The 24029-nt window shown below is 36.6% G+C and overlaps 1 protein-coding gene across 1 annotated transcript in view; it reads left to right on the forward strand.

Moving 5' to 3' along the window:
- ZFR (zinc finger RNA binding protein) overlaps positions 1-22750 on the forward strand; it is an 81933-nt gene extending 59183 nt beyond the window's left edge. Inside the window, exons 17-19 of the mRNA XM_034657047.1 lie at positions 15425-15536; positions 15649-15746; positions 21212-22750. Of these exons, the coding sequence (XP_034512938.1) occupies positions 15425-15536; positions 15649-15746; positions 21212-21391 (390 nt within the window). The 3' untranslated portion in view covers positions 21392-22750. The remainder of the gene's footprint in view (positions 1-15424; positions 15537-15648; positions 15747-21211) is intronic.
- Positions 22751-24029: the final 1279 nt, after the last annotated feature.

Consider the following 24029-nt stretch of genomic DNA (forward strand, 5'->3'; position numbering starts at 1 on the left):
CATATATGTTCTTATATTTATATATGTACTAGTATACTTTTTATGTTTGAACCCTTTTGGTTACTGAATAGCAAGAATTCAGGTAGAGGAGGGGTTTATTCAAAAATATAATTGAACCTGTTGATTTCAGAGTTGGGTTAGTGAGACGTGAATAGCCAGTTTACTTTAATTCTTTAATTTTTTTCTGAACACAGGGGCGTTTGTGCTATTTACATTATTTTCATTTTAACAAAATACATTTTGGAGCTCTTTGAGAAGGGCATAGTCAAATCCACCTTATTCTTTGCATTGACTACATGGTATTCTCTTTTTGTGGACATACCATATTTTATTTAACTAGTATTCATTTGATGGGCATTTTGGTTGTTTGCAGTGTTCTGCCGTTAAGTCTTCATTATACTATGGTCAAGCTTTTGTATTATAATTGATGTAATAAATTGCTAGGGCTAGAATTCCAAGGTCAAAGAATGTGCTAATTATTTATCAGAAAGTTGGATCATTGAAAACATCCAAAAACTGTTGGATTGATCATTTCCTTCACACCCTCACTAACTCTGTGATACCATCACACTTCTTAACAATATAATAGGGGTGCCTGGGTGGCTCAGTTGTTAAGCATCTGCCTTAGGCTCTGGTCATGATCCCAGAGTCCTGGGATCCAGCCCCTCATCAGGCCCTCTCCCACCCCCCACCCCCGCTTGTGCTTCCTCTCTCACGGTCTCTCTGTCAAATAGATAAATAAAATCTTTAAAAATAATAATAATAAGTATAAAATGGGGGGCGCCTGGGTGGCTCAGTTGTTAAGCATCTGCCCTCAGCTCAGGGTGTGATCCTGGAGTCCTGGGATCTAGCTCCGCATCGGGCTCCTCTGCTGGGAGCCTGCTTCTTCCTCTCCCACTCCCCCTAGCCCTCTCTCACTGGCTGTCTCTCTGTCAAATAAATAAATAAAATATTTTTTAAAAAAATAAATAAATATAAAATGGTGTCTCATTTTTTATTTACATTTATTTGAATGATTACTGGCATTTAGAATTATTTTTCTCTTAACCAGCAGTTCCTTTGTTACTCAACATTTTCTTAATTACATTAAATTTTTTTTATAAGAGATTAGTCCTTATCTCTAGCAAAAATGGTGTTTTCCAGCTTTTCGTCTACTTTTTATAGCAAGATCATTTTTGCTGTATCAGAGTTTTTAAATTTTTGTAAATTCTAATCCATTAATCTTTGATGACTTCTGTGTTTTGTATTCTCCTTATAAAGATCCTCTTTTATTTTAGGTTATAAATTAGTTCACACATACTTTCTTATAAAGCTTTTTTCCCCCATCAAATTGTATTTTCTTTTTTTTTTGTTGTTTAAGATTTTATTTATTTGACAGAGACAGACAGTGAGAGACGGAACATAAACAGGGGGAGTGGGAGAGGGAGAAGCAAGGCTTCCCGCCAAGCAGGGAGCCCGATGCAGGGCTCGATCCCAGGACCCTGGGATCATAACCTGAGCTAAAGGCAGACACTTAACGACCGAGCCACCCAGGCACCCCCAAATTGTATTTTCTACAAGTGCATATATATATTTTTTAATACATAATAAAAGCTTTGAGAAGGCTATATTCCAACTTACAATAGGGGTTGTCTCGAGTCGGAGAAAGGGATGATTATGATAGAGATCTGTAATGTTTATACCAGGACAAAATATATACACATTACTTGTATAGTTAAAAAGAATTTTCAATTAAAAAACATTTTCAAATCCTAAATGGATTTAGCTAAATGTTTTTTCAGACCATTTGCCAATTACTTCAGTACCATTTTAATAGTTTATTTAACACTGATATCTGTTCTCCCAACCCCCAGTTTGAAATACCACCATTATCATAAACCTGTGGTTCTCAACATGGGACAGTTTTGTCCTCCAGGAGACATTTGGTAATGTCTGGAGACACTTTTGGTTATCAAAACTGGTTATCAGTAGCACTGAGGTTGAGAAACCCTGTCCTAGACCAAAGCTCCTTTTTTGTGGGTCCATTTCAGCAGTTGTCTTTGAATCTTCAGTCTGTTTTCTTCTGTAGTACTAAACTTAACAATTGAAGTTTCAGAGTTTTAAATTTCTGATTGTCCTTGTCATCACATTCTTCCCTCTCTGTTCTTTGCCCCCTTTTAAACACCGTCTTGCACAGAATTTTTTTTTTTTTGGCTTTTCTTATATGTTTGTTTTTCCAAATGAACTTGACTACAACTTTGTTCAGTTTCTCCAAAGTTCTTGTGATGTTTTTTTAAGTAGTACTGCATTGAATTTATAGATTCGTTGGGGGGAATTATCACTTCTATACTGTTCTTAGCTGAGAGTATGTGACGTCCTGTTTACTGAAGTTAATTTTTTGTACCTGCTTAAATTTGAATATGTTCTATGCATGTTAAGTTTTGGTTTTGGTTGTTTGTAGCTAGGTAGGTAGTTTATCTTTTAGAGGCTTTTTTTCCCCCTTCTCATCTATTTTCTAGTTATTTTTTGTGTATATAAAAGCTATTAACTTTGGATGTTAATTTTGCAACCCCTACCACCTGACTGCATTTCTTTGTTTATAATAATTTTTTTCATATTGTTCTCTTGTGTTTTCTATTAGAATCATACCTATAAATTATATTTTGCCTTCTTTCTTTTTTTCTAATTTAACTGATACTTCTAGAATAAATAGGAAATAAAAGAAATAGTACTTTACATGCATGCTGTGTTCCTGATTGTATTGAAAATACTTTTAAGCAAAAAAAACAAAAAAAAATGTTTCTAGGGTGTACAGTGTACTAAGCATGATGGTTAGCCTTTTATTTGAGATACTCACTTCTCTGTCAAGTTAGAATTATCAGTCTTTTCCTAGTTTGCTAAGTAATTTTGAATCAGGAATAGAGGGGTACCTGGCTGGTTTAGTCAGTAGAGCATGTGACTCTTGATCTCAGGGTCGTGAGTTCAAGCCTCAAATTGGGTGTGGAGCTTACATTTTTTTTTAAAAAATGCTTTGAGGTTAAAAGAATGAATCAGGAATGGAAATTGAGCTTGATCAGATACTCTTTCAAGGTTTATTGACCTGAACGTATAGTTTTTTCCTTTCAACCTGTTCAGTATTGTTCATTGTACAAATACATTCCTCGTACTGAGCTATCTTTGCATTCCAAGGGTGATTCTCATATGTGAGAATGATATTAATGAACTATTTTGCTGATAGTCTATTTAGGAATTTTCTTGGTGCCATAAAGTTTTATAGTTTTATTTTTTGTCCTCTTTTTCAGGTTTAGAATCATAGTGCACTAGCTCTCTAAAAACAGTTTGAAAGCTTTTGTTCTGTATCTAAATTCTGAAACACTTCTAGTAGGATCAAGCTACTGTCATTTGATGACATTATTTTCCAATCTCTGTTAATAAAGCGGGTAGCATTTTCTCAGTTTTTTCTGTTGTGATTAGTCTAATTTTTTTCTCTCCTTTAATTTTGGCAACTTTTATTATCCTAGAAAATTTGACCAATTCAGCTAGATATTCAGATTTTTGTATGATAGAATTTTGCTTTGGGGGCTCTTGGGGGGGTTGTTTTTTTGGTTTTTGCTTTTTTTGTTTGGGTTTTTGTTTTTATTTTTCTTTTTAGGTTTTTGGGCAGGAGGGGGTGTAAAGATTTATTTATTTATTTTAGAGAAAGTGCACACATGAGTGGGTGAGAGGGAGAGGGAGAATCTCAAGCAGACTCGTCCCACCACCCCACCCCAATGCGGGGCTCGATCCCACAACTCTGAGATGACCTGAGCCGAAATCAAGAGCCAAAGGCTTAACCAACTGAGCCGCCGAGGTTGCCCCTCTCAGGGTTTTTTAAATACTTACAGGATCTTTATTATTATTTTGTCTGTTTTTAATTCTTAATTTGATTGATTTAGACTAGCCAGCGGTAGTAGTTGCTATATAGGAGCAAAATGACAAATGGGTGTTTCATTATTTACATGTGGTCAGAATTCACTAAATTCTTGATATATTTTAATATAAAAATGTGTTAAGCATTATCTAACTTCAAATTTTTTTAATGTTTAAAAATATATGCACTATTACACATCATCATTCTACTTTCTGCTTCCTTCAGCTTCAGTTCCCTACACCTAAGTGCCCTTGAGGCTGTTACTGTTGTACTAAGTCCAAGATACAAGACTTTAGAGAATGGACTCTCAGGCCATTCTTTCTAGGCCACTCTTGGGAGTCTGAAGGTTCATCACTGTAGATATCCCTGCCCTACAACTTTATTTTTCCTCTTTATCAGAGGGAGACATGAACTTCAGACACCCTTTGAGGGTGCAGAGCTTTATGAATTGAGTGGAAAAGAGAGGAAAAGGTAGAAGGAATTAGAAGAGCATAGGCCATGGCAGGGTAAGGATTGGAGAGTCAGAGAGAACAAATGAAGCTGGTGGTTGATCTTTTAAACGGTTTACATAAAGTACACCAGCTTTTTGATTATTTAAGACACACCAGAATGTTAGTATTTTGACTTTTTAAAATGCTCCTAGTATTATCTTCTTTAGGCAGTGGCTTACTTTTCATGTTATTTTTTCCTTTCCCCAGAGAATCAGCTCCGTGGATTTATCTGCCAGATCTACCATTTTCCTATTTATTCCTAATTTCGTTTTCCTTGAGTTTATTGTTCTTTTACAAAGTCCTTGAGTTGGATACTTGTTTCATTCACTCTTTAATACCAGTATCGTTAACATGCAGTGTAATATTAGTTTCAGATGTACACTATAGTGATTTAACAGTTCTGTACATCACCCAGTGCTCATCGAGACAGGTACACTCTTGGTTTGTTTTTTGGTTTTTGTGGGATTTAATTATTTATTTATTTTGGAGAGAGAGGGCACATACACAGGGGTAGAGATGGAGGGGGAGAGAATCAGAAGCAGACTCCCTGCTGAGCATAGAGCCCAACGCAGGGCTGTATCCCATGAGCTGAGATCATGACCTGAGCCAAAGTCCCAAGTCAGACGTTTAACTGACTGAGCCACTCACACGCCCCCTTTGAGGGAATTTTAGTGATTGAAGGTGGCTTGCTTTTGTTTCTGTAAATAATTTCTAGTTTTACAGCATTGTAATCTGATAAATGTATTCTATTTACAATTTTTAGAATTTAAAGTCTCTATTGTTTAATTTGTACAGTTTTTATGATCTATGGGCACCTTAAAGAGGTGTTCTCAGTAAGGTATAACACACAGCATAACACCTCTTAGTTCAGCTTAGTCGTTTTGTTCATATCATCTGTATTTTTTCCTTATATATTTTTTGTGTACTTCATCCATCCATGGATTGATGAAAGTGAATTAAAATCTGCTATTTCTATTATGTTTCCATTTCTGTTCTATTTCCTATAGTTTGTGCTTTACTGTTTTGTTGCAGTGATAATTTTGGACATAAACAGTACCGTTACATCTTCATAGTGAATTTGAACCTTTGCTATTTTAAAGGGTCCCCTGAGTTAATAAGTCTTGTCCATTGATTAATATTGAATTCTAGCTTTCTTGTCATGAGCATTTGTCTGGTATGAGTATGGTATGTTTCCTTTGTTTTCTTCTGTGCTTTACCATAATTCTTATTCTTTCCTTTTCTTAATTCTTTTTTGTGTGTGAATGTTTTCCTTGTGACAGTTAGTTGTTGCCTTTCTAGTTTCATATGATGTTCTCATTCATCTATTAACAGTTTTATATAGTATCTGTCAACTCTCACCTAAAAAAAGTTGAGAAAATTTTCGTTTATATTTCTGCCCCTTCCCCCAGTCCTCCTTTGGGTTTCTTGTTCCGTAATTCTTTCATTTGTTCCATAAATTTTTTTAATGTATTTAAACCTGTTTCTTGATTAACTTATGTTGATATATGCTGATTCCACTAGAAAACTGAGCCATTTACACACTTAGGCTTTTTAAACCTTAAAAGTGTAAAAATAACTACCTTTACCTTTTGTATTCATATTCTGATTGTTCAATGTTCTATATATTAAAATGGTTCGATACAAACCACTAGGTCTCATACTGGGGCTTTTCCTTTTCGTTTCCTGGTTGTATATTATAATCAAATAGCTTTTACCAAAAGGTGTTTAAGTTTTTTGAAATTCTGTCATGTTTGAGAAGCTTTCCCAGTTGCCATTACTTTAATGAGAAATACATTGTTAGTTCACAGTTTTCCCCCCTCTCCATTTTTAGTTTCACCTCACTGTATTTCAGTATTGTGTGTTAGTAAGTCTAAGTTCAGCCTAGTTTTTTGGCCCTGTCTTCCTTTTACAAGCCATTGAAAGAATTCTTTCTTTACCTTTGCATATCATTAACTTTAACCAAATTATGTCTTGGAATGTGTTGTGTACAGTATCAGCATTTTACTGAAATCTTTGTCCTTTTATCCTGCAGATTTGATTTTTCTTTCAGTTGGGGGAGAAAACAATCTTCCATTATGTCTAATTGATAGGATTCTCTATTTTAGGGACACCGTTATCCTTATGTTGGATTGCTTTTGTCCTGCATATCTTTTATCTTTATAATTTTTTTTTTAAGATTTGTTAATTTATTTGAGAGAGAGTGTGTGTAGGGTGGGAGGGGCAGAGGGAGAGAGAGTCTTAAGCAGTCTTCCCCCTGAGTGTGGAGCCCAGCATGGGGCTTTATCTCACAACCCTGATACCACGACATGAGCCAAAACGAAGAGTTGGCTGCTTAAGTTGACTGTGCCACCATGACACCCCTGTAATTTCTTTAAGTCTTGTCTTCTTTCCTCTTGTGTCTCTTGTGATTATTTCTTTGACAGTAACTTGGTTTTCAGCTGTGTCCTAGTGTTCTTCGCTATTTATAATTCATTTATTCTCTAATAATGTTATTTTATTTTTTAGCATGCGTTACTAGCTCTGTAATCTTCCTTTTGAGTTTTTGATTTTATTGGGGTTTTTTGTTCATCAAGTTCTCTTATAACTCAGAATATTAGCAGATTGATTATATCTTTATTAGCTTAAACTAAGATCCTTCCAGAACAGGTTTTTTACTTTATTTTTTAATAGACATTATTTTTTTAGAGCAGTTTTTGGATCTTCTACTCTCACACATGCACACCCTCCCTATCAACATGCCTCCCTAGAGAGCTACATTTGTTACAAGCCAGGGAACATAGATCACACATCATTATCACTCAAAGTCCATAGAGAATAGATTTTTCATCTCTATTTTTCATGGTATGTTCCACCCAAATATAGAGATACCACGCCTGGTTTGTTTTTGTTTTTTCATCTCATTAGTTGTCAGTTCCATTGCAAAATCATCTTTTTGTGCTCTGACATCCAAACAAGAATTGTCTTTGAACCTCTCCGTGCCTTTTTAAAATAGCTCTCCTTTCTCTTCCCCTGTGAGCTCTGCTTTGAGGATCAAACAAAAGATATATGGATTTGCTGCATCCAGCCTTGTTGCAGACATAGGCAGTGCTCTCTACGACATCTTGATTAAATGTGCTGTGCTACTCTATGAGGTAGATTCCATTGGCACACCTTTGTGCTTTGGTTTCAAACCCAGTGTGGGCACCTAGAGCTTTTGCCTATGCAGAATCTGATCACTCACGCTTTTTTTTTTTTTTTTTTTCTTTTTTCTATACACCGTTCCCTTTTAGGAACAACTTCATTTCCCTGAGCCAACAGTGTTTTGAGTATGTGAAGCCACTTTGGGACGCTTCTGTTGACAGTTTACAGCCATTCTTCATAATACATTTTCCCTACTGCTTCCTTCTTGGGTAGATCTTACCTTTTCTTTTACCTACATATTAGCCAAATGTCTGTTTAGAGATATTAGATGTGGATAATTAGGATTCTTTTGTTCTTCTCTTCCTCCCTTCTGCAAGAGTCTTCAGGATGGTGAATTCTTTTCTTTTCCTTTCTCTGGTAAGGAAGGGATTTTTACTTTTAGGAAATTTCTTTTTCTGCGACTGACTTCAGTATGTCTTGTTCTATCTGCATTTCTTAGTTGGGAAGTTATTGCTGAAATTTTTTTGGATTTTTTTTTTTCCACTCAACTGCCAGCGCTACCCCCATCTTCTCTCTAGAGAACCAAGTTAGGAGCTCCATGGAGAGAGTTTCCCAAGGTAGTTTGTTCCTTGGAAAGAGTCTTTCACTGACCTTTTCTTCTGTTTTTGGTTAAAACTGTTACATTTTTGCTTGGGTGTATTGTAACATATTTATTAATTATGTGTTGGGGCAAGAGCATGAAATTAGGCTTTATACTATCACCTTAGGCAGAGATAAAATTTGTTTTTTAAAGATTTTATTTATTTGAGAGAGAGCGAAAGAACACAAGGTCGGGGGCGGGGGTATCAGACTCCCCACTGAGCAAGGAGCCTGATGCAGGGCATGATCCCGGAACTCCAGGATCATGATCTGAGCCGAAGGCAGACACTTCACCATCTGAGCCACCCAGGCACCCCAAGAGTAGTGTTTCTTGATTTTCATAAAAGAAATGTGAAATTCTTAATGAACTTTATTATTTTCAGTTTTATTTAGCATTCAGATTATTTACCTTGAATGAATAAGTAACAACAGTGCCTACTTTTAGGCTTTCCTTCACCACTGCAGTTGAGTACTGAAAATGGTACTCTGCCCTCAAATTAGTTCTTTTGTCCTAAACACATGGTAATGAAGTAAAGAAAATACAGGTAGAGTTCTTGTCAGATTGGTCTGATATCAGAATTGCTATGTAGTATCTAAACCTCCTTTGGAATGGTATACCTGCTATAATTTACAAAGGGTGTATATTTAATTTTTTAATGTTTATTATATGTTTTATTTCAGATTAGGGTAAGGAATATTTTACAGACAAGAATGATCTATAAGATCATTTAATGTTTATTATATGTTTTATTTCAGATTAGGGTAAGGAATATTTTACAGACAAGAATGATCTATAAGATCAATGAACCTCCAAAACAGTACATTAAGTGAAGAAAGCCAGACACAAAAGGTCACATTATATGGTTGCATTTATATGAAATATCCATAATAAATAAATTCATACAGAATGCGAATTGGTGGGTTGCCAGAGACTTGAGGGAAAGAGGTTATAGAAGAAACTACTTAATGGGTTAAGAGGTTTTACTCTGGAATTATGGCAATGTTTTGAATTAGATAAGAGGTGGTCATTGTACAACATAATGAATGTACTGAATGCCTCTAAATTATTCACTTTAAAGTACTTAATTTTATATTATGTGAATTTTACCTTGCTTTTTAAAAAAAGAACGATGTCAAATGTAAAAAGACAGTTCTCAAAGAAGAGGCTGAGAGAACTGCCGTAATTCTACTTTGTCCCAAATAGCTGTTGAAATATGTGATTCAGTATTTCTTTCTACATATTTCATGGGGGTTTTTTTGTTGTTGTTTTTAAGAATATAAGTAATTTAGATTTTAATGGTGGTAGCTTGTAGTAAGAGAGCTCCTGTCACTTTTTTTTTTCTTTTTTCTTTTTTTTGGTGGTAATCTCTTTACCCCACATGGGGCTTGAACTCAAGACTCTGAGATTAAGAGTTGCATGCTCTACTGACTGAGCCAGCCCTTCCCCCTCCCCCATCCCCCAGTCTGTCACTTTTAGAACCAGTGAAGAGTTTTTAAATGATAGGACACTGACATTTAGGGCAAAGAACTAACCATTCTCTTAGCTTGCGAAAGAATCCACACGTTATACTTGAAGTGTATCATCTTGTTCACTTTAGCTTAAAAATAATATATGTGCAACACTTAGCTACCCCCAACAAAAACCATCTACTTAAAGGTACATGCACTCCTGAATCACCAAAAGCTGTAAAAATCTTTTTCCCACAAGACGTGACGGTTTTTACCAAGAATTATTGAGTATGAAATAAGGTGTTATGCGTAAATATCCTACACATGGACTTAGGAATGGAAGTCTGTCATGCATGTATCAGTATTAACCTACATCAGCTGGAATGTAGTAATGTTTTTTGTGTATACAGTTGCTTATTGTAATGGTATTCATAAAATCCTGTGTTATTAATATAAACACCTTCATCTGTAAAATAGGAATAATAGTCATATCTATCCCCAAAAGGTGATTGTGATGATTTAAACTAGTTAATGTGAGAATTTACAACCGTGGTCAGTATATAATAAGCACTCAGTAAATATTAGCTGTAATGAAGAGGATAATTACTACTATTTTTATTATTTAACCAGACTTCCTAGTGTTAGATATATTTTGTGCTTTCATTAAAAAAAAATTTTTTTTTTGATTGATTGCTTGGAGAGAGAGAGCATGCGAGTGAGCAGGAGTGGGGGGAGGGGCAGAGCAGACTCCCAGCTGAGCCAGAAGCCTGACGCCAAGCTCAGTCCCGGGGCCCTGGGATCATGACCTTAGCTGCAGGCAGATGCTTAACCAACTGAGCCACCCAGGTGCCCTTTTTTGTGCTTTCATTAAGTATAATAGCCCCATTGTAAATTTTTGAATTTGTCACTTGTATGCTAAAAAAGGTTTTACCTGTTTACACTGCCACCAAATGAAAGTATTTGTGTTACTACAATCTCATATTGTTTTTTAGTCAGTGGGGCACCTGGCTGGCTCAGTCAGTGGAGCATGGGAATCTTGATCTCAAGTAGTGAGTTCAGGCTCCACGTTGGGAAAGAGATTACTTAAAAACTAAAATCTTAAAAAAAAAAAAACAAAAACTAATACGCAAGGAAACTAGTTATTGGTCTGGATCACCCATTGATAAAGGATATTTATTGAAATACAGTTGTGGTTTTTTTAAAAAACAAAAATAGATTATAAATCAGACCCGAGTTCAAATCCCAGCCTAATTTTTACATTTTAGCTGTATAACCTTGGACAGCCTGTTTAACTTTTTTCCCCAACCCCCTAATCTTAAAATTAGGGTATAATAGCATCTAGATATGAGAATTAAATGAAATCATGCACGGGAGCCTGGGTGGCTTAGTCATTAAGCATCTGCCTTCAGCTCAGGTCATGATCCCAGGGTCCTGGGATTGAGCCCACATTGGGCTCCCTGATCAGCGGGAAGCCTGTTTTGCTTCTCCCTCTCCCACTCCTCCTTCTTGTGTTCCGTCTCTCACTGTCTCTCTCTGTCAAATAAATAAAATCTTTTTCTAAAAATTTTAATTAAAAAAAATAAATGAAATCATGCATTTAAAGTGCTTAGCATGTTGCTCCACATAGTAAGCATTATTACTACTACTAGAGGTGGGAAGGAAAAATAGGCTACATGAGTGGTGGAGTAGGGAGGGCACAAATAATTTTTATTTATTTATTTATTTATTTATTTATTTATTTATTCATTCATTCATTCATTCATTCATTCATTTATTTATTTATTTAACAAATACACCAAAGAATCATGCAGTCCTACCAGCTTTGAATTAAATCCTGGGCCACAAGTCTTTACACCCTTTTGCAGCTTGTCCTGTGATAGCAGAACCTTTCATTTTGCCTTTATTGTTTACTATGACTCCTGCATTATCTTCAAATTAGAGATACACACCGTCTTTTCTCCTGTATGACTTTCATTATTGAATCACCACTGCTCCATGTACTTTCTTTCTGAGCTGTGGTTTGTCTGTCTTCACAGTGGCTGTCACCGTCTCACCCACATCAGAGGCAGAAAGTCTGTTCAGTCATCCCTAGGTCCTCTTCATGGGCCCCTATACAGATTTTTGGTTCCCATGTTACCAGCACAGTTGATCATGGCTCCTACCAGAAGACCCAGGAAATCTGGAATTTCACACCAGAGGACCCACCATGTAGTCATTTCAACATCTTGAATGCCGGAGAGGGACCCATGAGTGGTTTTTAAAGCAAATACTACAATCTTAGATTTCAAATAATTTAATATGGAGAGCTTTTCTCTCTAACATAAGCTACCAAGACCTTTTATAGTACAGTCTAAATATTATTTCTCTGATTCAATTGTGTTCATCTTTGATGTTGTCCTTTTACTTTGCATACATTTCAGAGCTTATAAACCATGTGTATTCTAGTTTTGTTGCTTTCCTAACTTACATCTGGTTGGCAAACAGCTATGTTCTGTAGAAAATCAGTATTTTTAAATTGCTCAGTCATTGCAGATGATCTCAGAAGGCAGATAGTGGACTTAGTTTTATTGTGGGTATTGCTATGTTGACTTATGGTTTTCCATAAATAATTTATTTCTTTATTGGTTTTTAGTTTCTACCTTTATATGCAACTATAAATCGTAAATTCTCATTTTTTTTGGAGCACCTGGGTGGTTCAGGAAGGAGCCTGCTTTCTCCCTCTCCCTCTGCTGTTCCCCCTGCTTGTGCTCTCTCTGTCAAATAAATGAAATTATCTTTAAAAAACAAAAAAAAAGTTTCGTTTCTTAAGATCAGCTAGTAAGCAGATTTTGTTAAAGCTTTGAATTACTTGGAAAACATCTGTATCTTGACATACCAAGATTAGAGCTGATTATTTAATACTTAATTTTCTCTTAACATTCTCTAACAGTACTTAGTAAAAGTTTGAGATACAGTTGACCCTTAAACAATGCAGGCGTTTAGGGGTACCAATCCCCACACAGTCCAATATTCATGTATAACTTTTGACTCCCCAAAAAGTTAACTACTTATAGCCTGCTTTTTACTGGAAGCCTTACCAATAACACAATTAATACATTTTATATGTTATATGTATTATATCCTGTATTTTTTCCTAAGAGGGGGGGAGGGGCGGGCAGAGGAAGAGAGAATCTTAAGCAGGCTCCACACCTAGTGCAGAGCCCATCATGGGGCTCAGTTTCATAACCCTGAGATCATGACCTGAACTGAAATCAAGTCAGATGTTTAACCAACTGAGCCACCCAGGCACCTATATCCTGTATTCTTATAGTAATACCTTTTTCTTAAATTCTTCTGATATCTCAAGGCTGTGTGGTTCAACTGTCTTTTCAAATTGTCACAGATGTCCAGAAAATTTTTTGATACATTTATTGAAAAAAATCCACATGTAAGTAGACCCATACAGGTCAAACCCATGTTATTCAAGGGTCGACTATATTTATGAGAGTTGCATATTTTATGATTCATTTTGTATTTCAAGCATAGCATCAATAATTTTGATAATTCTTTCCCTTAATTTCTCTTATGAGCAGTATTATTTTCAAAAGTGTTTTGTTTCCTAAGCATATAATTATTGAGTATTTTCTATATGTTGGCCACTTACACTAGTCACAGGAGCTCAAAATAAATGACATTGATCTTATCCTTAAGGATTTCACAGTCTATTAGACATCTTAAAATAATACTTGGTTTGTCTAAAAAAGGAAAGATATTCGTTATACATTCATAGAATTATCTGAGTAACTGAAGTTGATTCCTTAAAATACTAAAAATTTTTAAATTAAAATCCTTTAAAAAAAAAAAAAAAGAACATCTCCCTGTATTCTTCTACTGAATAAACTGAACTGTCTTAATTTTTTTCATTGTGATTTATATTTTTTGATTTTTGTTTTCAATCTCATGCTGCTCAGGTTATCATTTTTTGTAGTTGTTAATGTGTACTGTCTCTTTAAATTTCCTTCTCTTACAATTTATTCCTGATTTGCTTGGAATTGCAATCTCCACATAACTTTTTAGAGTTATTCCTATTTAAAAGATCTGCGAGATAAGCTTGGGGTGAATAGGTGGATACATCCATAAGCTTCTTAGGTACACAACTAAAAATGGGTTCTTACTAAGGTATTTTCAGCTTTGCTATCATTTTTAGGACTTTATTGTAGTTCCAATATATTCAGTTTCTTTGAATGTTATATTGGTGGCCATATTTAAAAATTTCAGTAAAAGCTATGACATGGGTGAACCTTAAACATTATGCTGAGTGAAGGAAGTTAAATGCAAAAAACCACATTTTATATAGTTAGATTTGTAAGAAATGTCCAGAACAGGCAAGTCTGTAGAAATAAAGTGGTTTTGTGGTTGCCAGGGGTTGGAGGAAAGGGAGGATGGGGAATGATTGCTAGGAGTATAGACTTTCTTTGGGGTGGTGAAAATATTCTGGAATTAGCTAGTGATTATGGTTGAACAACTTTCTAAGTATACTAAAAACCACTGAATTGTACACTTTAAAAGAATGATTCTTACGTGAATTACATCTCAAGTTTTAAAATCTAAATGAAAGCAATTTTTTCTAATAGACTGTTCAGAACACTTCCTGGATGGCTTCTATGTCTATACTTTTGTCTTTTATCGATTGGTTTAGATTTTGAGTCTCTCAAATGTAATTTACAGTGAAAGCATAATTTATATTTTCCTTAGGGATAATAGAAGTCCATTTGTGCGTTAAGTGAAAATTTAGATAATATACATTGTTTGTAAAGAAAGAACAAGTCGCCTTTACTTGGGATATTGACCTGCTCTAACTAGGGGTTTTTTAATTTTGTTTTAAAGATTTTATCTATTCACTTAGAGAACACAAAGGGAGAGTGAAAGGGAGAAGCAGACTCCCCGGTGAGCAGAGAGCCTGATGTGGGGCTCAATCCCAGGACCCTGAGATCATGCCCTGAGCCAAAGGCAGACACTTAACCTACTGAGCCACCCAGGCACCCCTAACTGTAGGTTTAAAGAACGAACATGTAACCTCTAAATATGTAAAGAATTTTAAGGACTGGGACTCCTGGGTGGCTCAGTTGGTTGCGTCTGCCTTCAGCTCAGGACATGATCCCAGGGGCCTGGGGTCAAGTCCTGCATCGGGCTCCTTGCTCAGCAGGGAGCCTGCTTCTCCCTCTGCCTGCCATTCTCCCTGCTTGTGCTCTCTCCCTCTCTCTCTCTCTCTCTCTGACAAATAAATAAATAAAATCTTTAAAAAAAAAAAAAGAAGAATTTTAAGGATTGAGGTGCCCGGGTGGCTCAGTCACTTGGGTGTCTGCCTTCGGCTCGGTTGTGATCCCTCAGATCTAGCCCCAAGTGGGGCTCCCTGCTCAACAGGGAGTCTGCTTCTTCCTCTCCCACTGCCCCTCTCCCCTCTTGTGCGTGCTCTCTCTCAGATAAATAAAATATTTGGGGGAAGAAAAGAATTTTAAGGACTGTCATTTTAGTAGGAAAAACCAGCAGTAATTAAAACTAAAAATCAAAAACACTGTTACTCTATTTTACATTTTTCTTCATTAAGCATAAATTACAGTATCTTTTTTAAATGTAAGTTATGTATTGCCTCATGAGTTTTGTTTTCATTACTTGTTTTATTTCATTTTGATTGTTTTTATATGTGATTCATTTTCTGGTTTCGTGATCTGTGTAACGTTTTCAGTCTTTTAAAATTTTTAATAACCGACTTCATAAGTAATTTGGCATTCTGGTGTTTGAATGATTCCTTTGGTCTATAAGCTGTTAAATACATCTTTTATGTTTTTATTTTTAGGCTATGGAGTTACTAGTAGAGAAAGCAATCAGTAGTGCTTCTAGTCCTCAGAGCCCTGGAGATGCACTGAGAAGAGTTTTTGAGTGCATTTCTTCAGGGATTATTCTTAAAGGTAAATTTTGCTTTGTTCTTAATGTTTGTGTGTTTGATAGTTGAATAAAAACTCTTTCTTTTACAAATGGTTAATGCTAATGCCTTTTTCTCCATATATTGATTGCTTGTAGGTAGTCCTGGACTTCTGGATCCTTGTGAGAAGGATCCATTCGATACCTTGGCAACAATGACTGACCAACAGCGTGAAGACATCACATCCAGTGCACAGGTACCAATGTGTTGTAATCCCAGAGCTTTGTTGTTGGCTCACTGCCCTTAAAGTTTTGTTTTTTTATAATTGTCCTTTAAAAGAAGTTACTGTATAGGGGCACCTGGGTGGCTCAGTTGTTAAGCGTCTGCCTTCGGCTCAGGGCATGATCCCAGGGTCCTGGGATCAGGCTCCCTGCTGAGGGCCTGCTTCTTCCTCTCCCACTCCCCCTGCTTGTGTTCCCTCTCTTGCTGGCTGTCTGTCAAATAAATAAAATCTTTGAATGAATGAATTGCTGGCTGTCTGTCAAATAAATAAAATCTTTGAATGAATGAATGAATGAGTGAGTGAGTGAGTGAATGAGTGAAGTTACTATATAGTATTTATTTCTATTCTTCTTTAGTAAGTAAGCCCTTGGAGGGGATATAATTTAAACTAGATTTCAGTAAAATAATCTTAGATTCTATTAGTTTAACTATAATGTGTATGTCTTAAGTAAGTGTATTATATGAATATAGAACTGTATTTTCAGTGTCTTATTAAATCTGAGTATTAGGTTATATATCAGGATCGGTATGGGAACTGTTTATGTACTCTGGTTGTAAGAAGTGATACGCTGTGTGGTTTATGGTAATTATTATTATAATTTAGTCTCTCCTGCCACTGGAAAGGCTCCTAGTGTAGTTAACTAAAAGTGTGGGCTCAGGGCACCTGGGTGGCTCAGTTGGTTAAATGTTGGACTGGTGATTTTAGCTCAGGTCATGATCTCATGGATTGCAGGATCCAGCCCTGTGTTAGGCTCTGCACTCAGTGGAGAGTCTGCTTGAGTTTCTCTCCCTCTGTGCCCCTCTACCACCACCACCACCCCCCGCTCCATGAAAGTTTGCACGTGCATTCTCCCTCTCACATAAATAAAATCTTTTGAGGGTGGGAGGATGGGCTCTAGAGTCAAGACTCCCTGGGTTTGAATACCAGCTGTGCCATCTCATCTATAAAACAGGGATAAAAGTAGTATCCTGTCTCAAGCAGGATTATTGGGAGGAATAAATGAGTTAATTTGTCAATAGTATCTGGGATATGGAAGGATCTTAATAAATGTTAGCTTATTACCATCATTATCAGTTAAGAATTTTATTGGAAAAAGATTAATGGAAGAGGGGGCACCTGGGTGGCTCAGTCGTTGAGCGTCTGCCTTAGGCTCAGGGCATGATCCCGGCGTTATGGGATCGAGCCCCACATCAGGCTCCTCCTGGGAGCCTGCTTCTTCCTCTCCCACTCCCCCTGCTTGTGTTCCCCCTCTCTCTGACTGTCTCTCTCTCTCTCTCTCTCTCTCTCTGTCAAATAAATAAATAAATCTTCAAAAAAATATATAAATAAAAATAGATAAATAAAATCTTTAAAAAAAAGATTAATGGAAGAGAAAAGATACATGAACCTAATAAATGAATGAAAAAACCCAGTCTAAAAACTATAGCTTTCCTTTTTTTATTCGAAAAATGTACTAAGGGGAAAAAAGGAAACTAGCAGTGAACAGTAATAATTTCACTCTAAGACATTAAGTTATTGGACTTAAAGTTCTTGATTTGTTCTCTCTTCTGGCAACGATAATTTGGAAGATGTCAAGATTAAAATAAATTGTTATGTCAAAAGTATATTAAGGGATAACTTATATGATTACTAATTCAGGTGTTTTGGACAAGTTTTGTTTGTATTTCTTTAGGTTTTATTTTTGGGGATGAACATAGTTACCCTAAGTGGCTTTCTTTCTTCCTTGGTGCTTAAAGGAGGAATTATTTGTAAATTCTAAGAGAAAGGAAATTTAGGATTAGGAGCAGAGCATTCGAAAACTAATAGAATTCACATTTGAAAGGCATTTTTTTTTTAATTTTATTTATTTATTTGACAGAGATAGAGACATCCAGAGAGAGGGGGAACACAAGCAGGGGGAGTGGGAGAGGGAGAAGCAGGCTCATAGCAGAGGAGCCCGATGTGGGGCTCGATGCCATAACGCCGGGATCACGCCCTGAGCCGAAGGCAGACGCTTAACCGCTGTGCCACCCAGGCGCCCCGAAAGGCATTTTTTTTTAACGTCACCTTGAAGAAAGTGGTCTGGCTTTAGGAGGCAGTGACAAATGTCCTTGTTAAAAGTGAAGGAGTTAACTGCATTATTCCATTTATGTAATATTCATGAAATAACATAGAGATGAAGAACAGTAGTGGTTCCTAGGAGTTAGGGGTGGGGGTAGGGATTGTTAATGGTGGCTAAAAAGGGAGTCTTGTGATGGTACAGTTTAATATCTTGATTGTGATGTGGCTATGCAAGGCTACACATACGACAAAATCTCATTAAAGCTAAAGACCCAGAAGTGCATATATAACTGGTAAAATCTGAATAAGCTCTATGAATTGTACCCATGTTGATTTCAGTTTATTTCTTGGTGACCTGTAGCACCCATGTTAATAATTTTCTTCTTTCCTTGGTCTCTGTCTGTTCTTCTCTCCCCACCCCCATAATGCTTATCTTTATTTTTCTGTATTTCTGTAGTCTTATTCTTCAGTGATCCTTTCAAGATGCTTCTGCAAGATAAAGCCTTGGTCCATTTATCCAGATGCCTTCCCATAGGTGTAAACCCTCCCCTTCTTCGATGTTATTTTAAAATTCCAAGATGCCTTTGAGAATTATTCCAGTGTCAATCCTCAAATTGCATTTGCTGCTAAATAATTGCCAATTATGTGGCAGAATTCTCCCTTGTTAAATGTTATAAATACATACAAACCACATGCAGAACAAGAGGTTATGGGATGCTCACCCTAGCCTCAGATCCTTAATTTTACTTACTGGCGTATTCCTTCATTTAGAAACTCCTAGTGTTAAAATAGGCTGATGATTAGCAGCAATATCCCTGTGGTAGAAATGTATTAGTATTCATTATTATATACCAGGTATCTTTGGATATTTTCCATGAATACAGAAGAAAACATTATTCTGTTTATCTTTTTCTAAGTCTCTCAATAAAGAATTAGTATTCTATAATGATAAATATTCCTTTTTCTCACTTCAGAAAGTTAACAGCCTTAAAGCTTAAATGAGGTAGAGAAGCACCCAGTACTCGAGAAAATCTGGAATTACAGACTAAATAGTTGCTATATCAAGTCCTTAACACAGATGATTTGGAGACTTTGAGGATTTCAAAAGCTAACATATGAGGCAAAGTTCCAAGGAATTGGAATTGTATAATCGAGGAAAGTTCCAAAATAGTAAATTCTTACACAGATAATTGTAACAAACAACTAAATCTCAGCTGAAGAAAATAATTAGGTATTAAAAGTAGTCTCAGGGCACCTAGGTGCTTCAGTCAGTTAAATGTCCGGCTCTTGATTTCCTCTCAGGTCCTCCTGATCTCAGTGTCATGAGATCAAACCCTGCGTTGGGCTCCACCATGGACATGGAGCCTGCTTAAGATTTGCTCTTTCCAGGGCGCCTTGGTGTGTCAGTTGGTTGGGCACCTGCCTTCTGCTCAGGTCATGGTCCCAGGGTCCTGGAATCAAGCCCCGAGTTGGACTCCCTACTCAGCAGGGAGCCTGCTTCTCCCTCTCCCACTCCCCCTGCTTGGGTCCCCTCTCTCACTGTCTCTGTCTCTCAAATAAATGCATAGAATCTTTAAGAAAAAAGGAAAAAAAAAGATTTGCTCTCCCTCACCCTCGGTCCCCCCGCCCTCCTCCCCCCATGCACACACTCGCTCTCTCAAAAAAAAAAAAAATAGGGGCGCCTGGGTGGCTCAGTCAGTTAGGCCTCTACCTTTAGCTTAGGTCATGATCCCAGGGTCCTAGGAGCGAGCCCTGCGTCATGCTCCCTGCTCAGCAGGGAGCCTGTTGTCCCTCTCCACCCCCCTTTGTGCTGTCTCTCGCTATTTCTCTCTCTCTCAAATAAATAAAATCTTTTTTTAAAAAATAGTCTCAATAGCAGCCACTTTGTTAAGTGAAAGAAGCCAGACACAGAAAGCCATGTGTTATATGAAATGTCCACAGTGTGCAAATCTTGTAGAAATAGAAAAATAGATTAGTGGTTATCATGACCTAGGGATGGAGGGGTTGAGGAATGACTAACATTGGGTTATGGGGTTGTGGGGGTGGAGGTGTGTGAAAATGTCGAAATTAGAGAGTGGTTATGGTTCAACAACTTTAACTTTGTAAGTATACTAAAAAACACTGAATTGTACACTTTAAAAGGGTGACTCTTAGAATATGTTAATTATATCTCAAAAAATAATCTAAACATTTACATTAAAGGTTATAACCATATAGTGAAATTTGCCGTATAATCAAACGACTACATCTCCTTGAATTAATTTGAGGAATAGATTATNGACTACATCTCCTTGAATTAATTTGAGGAATAGATTATGTCTTATGAAATCTTGTGACATTGATGCCTAACACATACCTGCACGTACATAGCCATGTAGTGAAAATTTTTTAGTTCATGAAGTCACAAGTTGAAGAAATGTGACCCNTGTCTTATGAAATCTTGTGACATTGATGCCTAACACATACCTGCACGTACATAGCCATGTAGTGAAAATTTTCTTTTTAGTTCATGAAGTCACAAGTTGAAGAAATGTGACCGTTTTTTGTAAACCTGGGGAAGTGTGTGTGCATGTGTGCAGCCTATACACGTGGGCATCCACAGGAAAAATGGGGAAATACATGAGTAGAAACCAAAGAGGGATTTACTCAATGAGATTTACATTCCTTTTGCTGTGTATTGTTTGAATTTCATTTTTTTAAATGAACATAATGCTGAATTTTTAAGATTTCTTTCTTAACTTATGTCTTTTTTCTTTTTTGAGAGAGAGAGAAAGAGAATGCAAGTGTTTGCGAGCAGGGCAGGGAGGGGTAGAGGGAGCAGGTGAGAGAGAATCAGCAGGCTCCATGCCCAGTGCAGAGCCTGAGTTGGGGCTTGATCTCATGACCCTGAGATCATGACTTGAGTGGAAACCAAGTCAGACACTTAACTGACTGAGCCACCCAGGCACCTCTTAATTTATGTTTTAAAAAGCAAAACAGGGGCGCCTGGGTGGCAGAGCGGTTAAGCGTCTGCCTTCGGCTCAGGGCGTGATCCTGGCGTTATGGGATCGAGCCCCACGTCAGGCTCCTCTGCTATGAGCCTGCTTCTTCCTCTCCCACTCCCCCTGCTTGTGTTCCCTCTCTCGCTGGCTGTCTCTATCTCTGTCTTATAAATAAATAAAAAATCTTAAAAAAAAATAAAATAAAATAAAAATAAAAAGCAAAACAGCATGCATACAGAAAAGCCTGAAAATGTAAACACTAGAACATATGGAGTATTTCGGTTGTGAGACAAAATTATTCAAGGTGTTTATTTCATTAAATATGCTTTTTTATACTGTTATATGGAACTATAAACCTAGTTAATTAATATTTTGGTTCTTAAAATTAACTCTGAATTCTGGCTCTTTTTGTTGCAGTTTGCATTGAGACTCCTTGCATTCCGCCAGATACACAAAGTTCTAGGCATGGATCCATTACCCCAAATGAGCCAACGTTTTAACATCCACAACAACAGGAAACGAAGAAGGGATAGCGATGGAGTTGATGGATTTGAAGCTGAGGGGAAAAAAGACAAAAAAGATTATGATAACTTTTAAAAAGTTCCTGTAAATCTGCAGTGTTAAAGACAACAGGTGCCCATTTGTTGGTTGTTTTTCATTCATAATAATGTCTACTTTGAAAAATTTATCAAGAATTTAAAGAATTTCATGGAAGAACCAAGTTTTTCTGTGACGTTAATATCTTAATGTACAGTGTTAGGTATTATATGAATGGAAAGACACCCAAAAAAAAAAAAATTGTGCTCCAACTAGGGGAAAAACAATGCTTAAGATGTTTTCCCCATTATTTTGGTTTTATTTACTGGTTGCCCTAGCTCCCCCTATTTTTGTGTCTTTTATTAACTAGTCTTATTAAATCTTTACTGTATTTAATGCAGTATTTGTGCTTCAGTTACTATGTGTATTTTGATATTTTTATTTAGGAGTTTTGTTTGCTCTTTGACACTAGTTGTTACTTTGTGTTATAGATGATATCTTTTACCCCTTCTTAATATTATACAGCAGTACGTTTTTTTGTAACGTGAAACTGCAGAATTTTTTCCTTTTGTTTTGTTATTCTGTATGTGATGGATTACAACACAAAAAGTTATCCTGCCATTTAAGTGCTCAGAACTGAATGTTTCTGCAGATCTTGTGGCATTTGTCTCTAGTGTGATATATAAAGGTGTAATTAAGACAGATTTCTGTTAATCTAATCAAGTTTGCTGTTAGTTGTGCATTAGCAGTATAAAAGCTAATATATACTATATGGTCTTGCAACAGTTTTAAAGCCTCTGCATAATTGATAATAAAAATGCATGACATTTTTGTTTTTAATAGACTTTTAAAATTATAATTTTAGGTTTGACACGTAGATCTTTGTACAGTTGACTTTTTGACATAGCAAGGCCAAAAATAACTTTCTGAATATTTTTTTCTCCTGCATAAGTGGAAAGGGCATTTTTCATATATAAGTGGGCTAACCAATATTTTCAAAAGAACTTTATCATTGTGCAACTAACAACAGTAACTAGCCCTTAATTATGATGACAGTTCCTTATTGGTGTGTGTGAGATTACTCTAGCAAACTATTACAGTATAACACAGTTGAATGATTCCTCCCCCCTGCCCTCATACCCCATCACCCATATAATTTACAGGTCTCTTAACAGTGAGGTTGATAAAGTATTACTGATAAAAAATTAAGGTTATCTAAGGAAAAAAAACCCAGAAAATTATTTGGTGTGGCCATCTTACATGCTTATGTGTCCTGCAAAAAGCTAAATATTCTAGCAGTGATGTAATGAGAAGTTACATCTTACTGTTGATGTATGTATGCTCTGGTACACAGATGTCATTTTGTTGTCACAGCACTACAGTGAAATACACAAATAAAAACTTAAATTCACATAATGACTTAAATGTATTATATGTTAGAATTGACTCGTAAACTGCTTTTGCTTTGAAATGACTTACGCTTCGGTAAAACCATATTCAAGTTTATTGGGTACTTACATCTTATTATTCCTGACAACTACTTGTTGCCTCAGCACATAATTTCCAGAAAAATCTAATTCAGTAGTACATTGGCTCAGTGTCTTTCTGGAGTTAGAATCTTTCCCTGGACCCTTAGAAGACCAGGAAACTGTAGGAGACAACCACTGAAGAACTGGAAAAGGAGACTTGGGCTTTTCTCCCAAGTATGTCACATACTATCGATGTAATATGGGCAAGCCTTTTTCACCCCCACCCCCATTTTTTGTTTTTTAAGTGTTTCTGGGTTTCGTTTTACTCTTTTGAATAATTAGTTTTGCCCAGTAAAATTTTTGAATTTTGTTTCTCACTGTTCTCTTTAAGAAGGCAAGAACTTAACATCACACACCAATGACATACCATGCTATGTCATTTCATATGTTTTCCCATCTTAAACAGTGAGTGACGGTGCTATATTTCTTATTTTTCAGAGAAAACTGAAGCCCAGAGTGGCTAACTAACAAGATCACAAATCAGCTTAATGTGACAGGATTGAGTCAGGTTTCAAAATTCATGCTCTGCACTTTCCCAGGCTGCTCCATTCATCTTACAGTTATGTTCTAAACATGTTTTCAGCCTGTTTCAAAATTTTGCATTTGTTTTGGGTGTCTTCGTCCAGATACACAGTTGGTGCCATTTAAATTTTTTATAAAAATAATTGTTTCAGTACTAATTTTTTTGCACGACTTAATTATTTTCATTGTTGTGGCTAGACCCACATTAACCATCTTGTATGAAATAACTTGGATTCATTGTATCTGTTGCTTTGACATTTTTTAAAAAGATTATTTTAGAGAAAGAGCAAGCAGGGAGTAGGGGCCAAGGAAGAGGGAGAGAGACTTCTCCAGCAGACTGCACTGAGTGTGCAGCCTGACTTGAGGCTCAGTCCCATAATCCTGAGATCCTCAAATCACAACCTGAGCCAAACCAAATGTCAGACACTTAACGGACTGTACCACCAAGGAGCCTCTGCTTTGACAATTTCTAAAGAAAACTATAAACTTAAAAGAAGTATTGGGGGAAGGGCACCTGGGTGGCTCAGTCACTTAAACATCTGCCTTTGGCTCAGGTCATGATCCCGGGGTCCTGGGGTAGAGCCCTACGTCCGGCTCCCTCATCAGTGGAAAGTCTGCTTCTCCCTCAGCCCCTCCCTCTGCTTGTG

Source organism: Ailuropoda melanoleuca, chromosome 3, assembly GCF_002007445.2.
Source record: "Ailuropoda melanoleuca isolate Jingjing chromosome 3, ASM200744v2, whole genome shotgun sequence".
Classification (NCBI taxonomy): Eukaryota; Metazoa; Chordata; class Mammalia; order Carnivora; family Ursidae; genus Ailuropoda; species Ailuropoda melanoleuca.